This window comes from Argopecten irradians, chromosome 6 (assembly GCF_041381155.1).
Source record: "Argopecten irradians isolate NY chromosome 6, Ai_NY, whole genome shotgun sequence".
Taxonomy (NCBI): domain Eukaryota; kingdom Metazoa; phylum Mollusca; class Bivalvia; order Pectinida; family Pectinidae; genus Argopecten; species Argopecten irradians.
In genome coordinates, this window is record NC_091139.1 from 34830955 (window position 1) to 34833801 (window position 2847).

Here is a 2847-nt window from a genome sequence, read left to right on the forward strand (position 1 = left end):
TGTTTTAGCAGGGATAGACTCTGTTTTAGCAGGGATAAATTAGAAATCAAAATATAGGAACAATTGTGTCATAAACTGATGATACCGTGGTCATTATCGTAAGTTATGTATAATACAACACTTATACATTACAATGTGTATTATGCAGTAAATATAACGTTTAACGTTATAGCATATCCTATCATATCAGGCCGATTGACGCATAAAATGTTTAAGTAAATTAACATTTGGAAAAAATATTTCGGAGTCATATCACCAATACTACTCGACACCTGATAGAAACTTAACTATAGGACAATTAAATGTCAATTATCACATAGAGCTCTAATTCTTATTGCGGAGAAAATACTTTTGATATCTCGCGATCATTGCTATGTTCTTGCTAATTTGAACTATGAAAATTGTGAGAATGTGTGAATTATTTAATATCCTTGAACCTAATTTCGCATTTCGCAAAACCGCTATCATTAGATATATTGTTTTTTGTCAAAAACGCGAAAATGTCAACACGCGAAAACAATCGGCTATATCTTCCATTTTATTCTATTCATTTTTGGCTTTTCTTCCTCCTTGTGAACCGAATAATACTATAGCATAACAATAACTATTGTGTCATCTACATTCTGGGTTTGAAGTTTATTACAAATCTCTAAGTTACGACCTTCAAACATTCACAGATTTTCTTCAATGATGCCATTACTAATTCAGAACATTTACATTCTGGTACATGTATGACATGAAATATTCGTATGTATTCCGGTGGTTAAAAGGTTCGAAATATTTAGTGTGTAGAAATATTCGTGGTTGAATAGTGATGAAAATAAAAAAAAGCTGTTGTTGTTTTTATCACAGCATCCATGAAAAACAAGCAATGTCTATACCCAACGAATATTTCATGTTACACATTATATATGACATGACATGAGTGGCCATCACGCATTGTTCTTGTCCGGTACATCGTCGTCAGATATGATACCTGAACAACGCCTACTGTAAACCAATGTCCGTAAGTGATAAAGCCCATAGAAACAAAGATGGGCCAAAGGCACTCCGACTAAGCCCAACCCCAGAGCCCAGAGCACTGTTGGCCATGGCACGCTCCAATCCAGGATAGGGTAGATTATATAGCCGGTGGTAAACTGGTAGATCAGTGTAAATCCGCCATAAAGGGCAACAAAAACGATTGGCTGGTAGAAATGTAACAGCCGAACGGGTTTGGCACAGAGAAAGAAGTTGATGAAGATAAAAACACTATTCATGGCATGTTTGTTGATGCTGGATGGGGTCGCATCTGAAAAAAAGGATAACAAATAGGATGCAAATAATGTATGTGGAATTTTATTTATCAGTTAAGCGTGTTTTGAAATGAATGTGTACTTTAAGAATGAATTTTCTATGCGCACCAAAAGTACGTATACAATTTATAGGACAATGTAATAAAACCATGACGCCAAATGAAAATAAGACTTCTGAAATATATTGATTCTTTTTGGACAACTATCTTTCTTTACTATAAATTTTTTTATCAATAACTTTTTGTAATTTAACTTTACAGAATTTTTAATGCAATGGACCCAATCTTCCCAGAAAACTTCTTAATAAATAGCGATAGAAGTTTTATTGCGTTCTCATCTTTGTGTTTTTGTTCATGTTGTTATAACTAGTAGTATGTTAAAATATGTATGATTCAGTCAGTATATTTACCTGCATCGAGAACAATGTAGTACACGAGAGTAACCAGTAGACCGATGGAGTTTTGTACGTTGAACAACAGCCAATTCACCATCAGGTACCATGGCATATTATCCCGTTCTCCTGCAAGAGTAGAAATACATTTAAACATTTATGGATATAAACAGCAAATTCGTGGTATCTATATCCCCCGCTTTCGTTAATCAAAGGCTCATGAAGTCCGCTAAAATAGGGTTCAATGAAAGTGCCAATCGTATTTGGCGAAGGCCCCGAGACATAAATCCAGTAATATTTCCGAATGTTATTGAACGAAAACAGACGAAAATATCTTTTTCGTTAATCAAAGGACCATACCTCAGCCAAAAAGGGTCCAATCAAAGTCCCGATCGCACTTGGCCAAGGCCCTTAGACATTTAACCATGGTTCCAATTATTTAACAGTTATTGAACAGAAACATCCAAAAATAGCGTTTTTCGTTAATCAAAGGGCCAATCAAATAGGGTTCAATTAAAGTTCCTATCGAAGTTATTTAAGTTATCCAAGTTATTGAACTTCATTGTCCATATTTTCTGATAATAAACATGCACATCAGATAGCTATTGACATATGTCATAGAATCGAAAAATAAGGACGTTTGATTACTTCTACCAGGACGGTATAACACTATGTGAACCTCAACAAAGATACATAAGTGATGAATTTACATTAATGCGTGATAATCAAGGGTTAATCAGTATATTTACAGTTTGTAATTAAGTTGTTTGAAACAATAATTCGCTAATCATTTCAATTAGCCTTTGGTATGTATCTCACGAATATAAAGTGATTACCAGAAATTCTTTCTATCCTATTATTCTGATATTATTTTATGGATGATTTTAAATTTTTCATTCATTTGATAATTTGGAGATAATTCACAAGCACGTGATACAACCTTTCTTAATGTTTGACTGACAGATTTGCACAACATTGGTGACGACGAAATCCCAGGTGGAGGCGATATGGAGCGTCAGGTATGCCCAGTTGGTAAGGAACACGAACCACATCGAGTTAGGTAGGTTGCCATCCTCCGCACTAAAGTATATTTCTAGTGCGATCCAGACAATCCGGTAAATCAACCAGATTGTGATCCATATCGGGTAAGTAATGGACGGT

The 2847-nt window shown here is 34.8% G+C and overlaps 1 protein-coding gene across 1 annotated transcript; it reads right to left on the reverse strand.

Annotated features, from left to right (window-relative positions):
- Positions 1-435: 435 nt before the first annotated feature.
- LOC138325720 (protein rolling stone-like) lies at positions 436-2847 on the reverse strand. Its single transcript, XM_069271558.1, has 3 exons — positions 2627-2847; positions 1705-1815; positions 436-1291 (listed from the first exon to the last, which is right to left on the reverse strand). Exons 1-3 carry the CDS (start codon positions 2736-2738, stop codon positions 933-935), a joined length of 582 nt encoding a protein of 193 aa, XP_069127659.1. The 5' UTR covers positions 2739-2847; the 3' UTR covers positions 436-932.

Coding starts and splice junctions, on each gene's coding strand:
- LOC138325720 (XM_069271558.1), bottom strand. CDS start 2,738: ATGTGGTTCGTGTTCCTTACCAACTGGGCATACCTGACGCTCCATATC. Junction 1,816..2,626: donor TCAGTCAAACATTAAGAAAG/GTTGTATCACGT, acceptor CTACTCTTGCAG/GAGAACGGGATAATATGCCA. Junction 1,292..1,704: donor CTACATTGTTCTCGATGCAG/GTAAATATACTG, acceptor CCTTTTTTTCAG/ATGCGACCCCATCCAGCATC.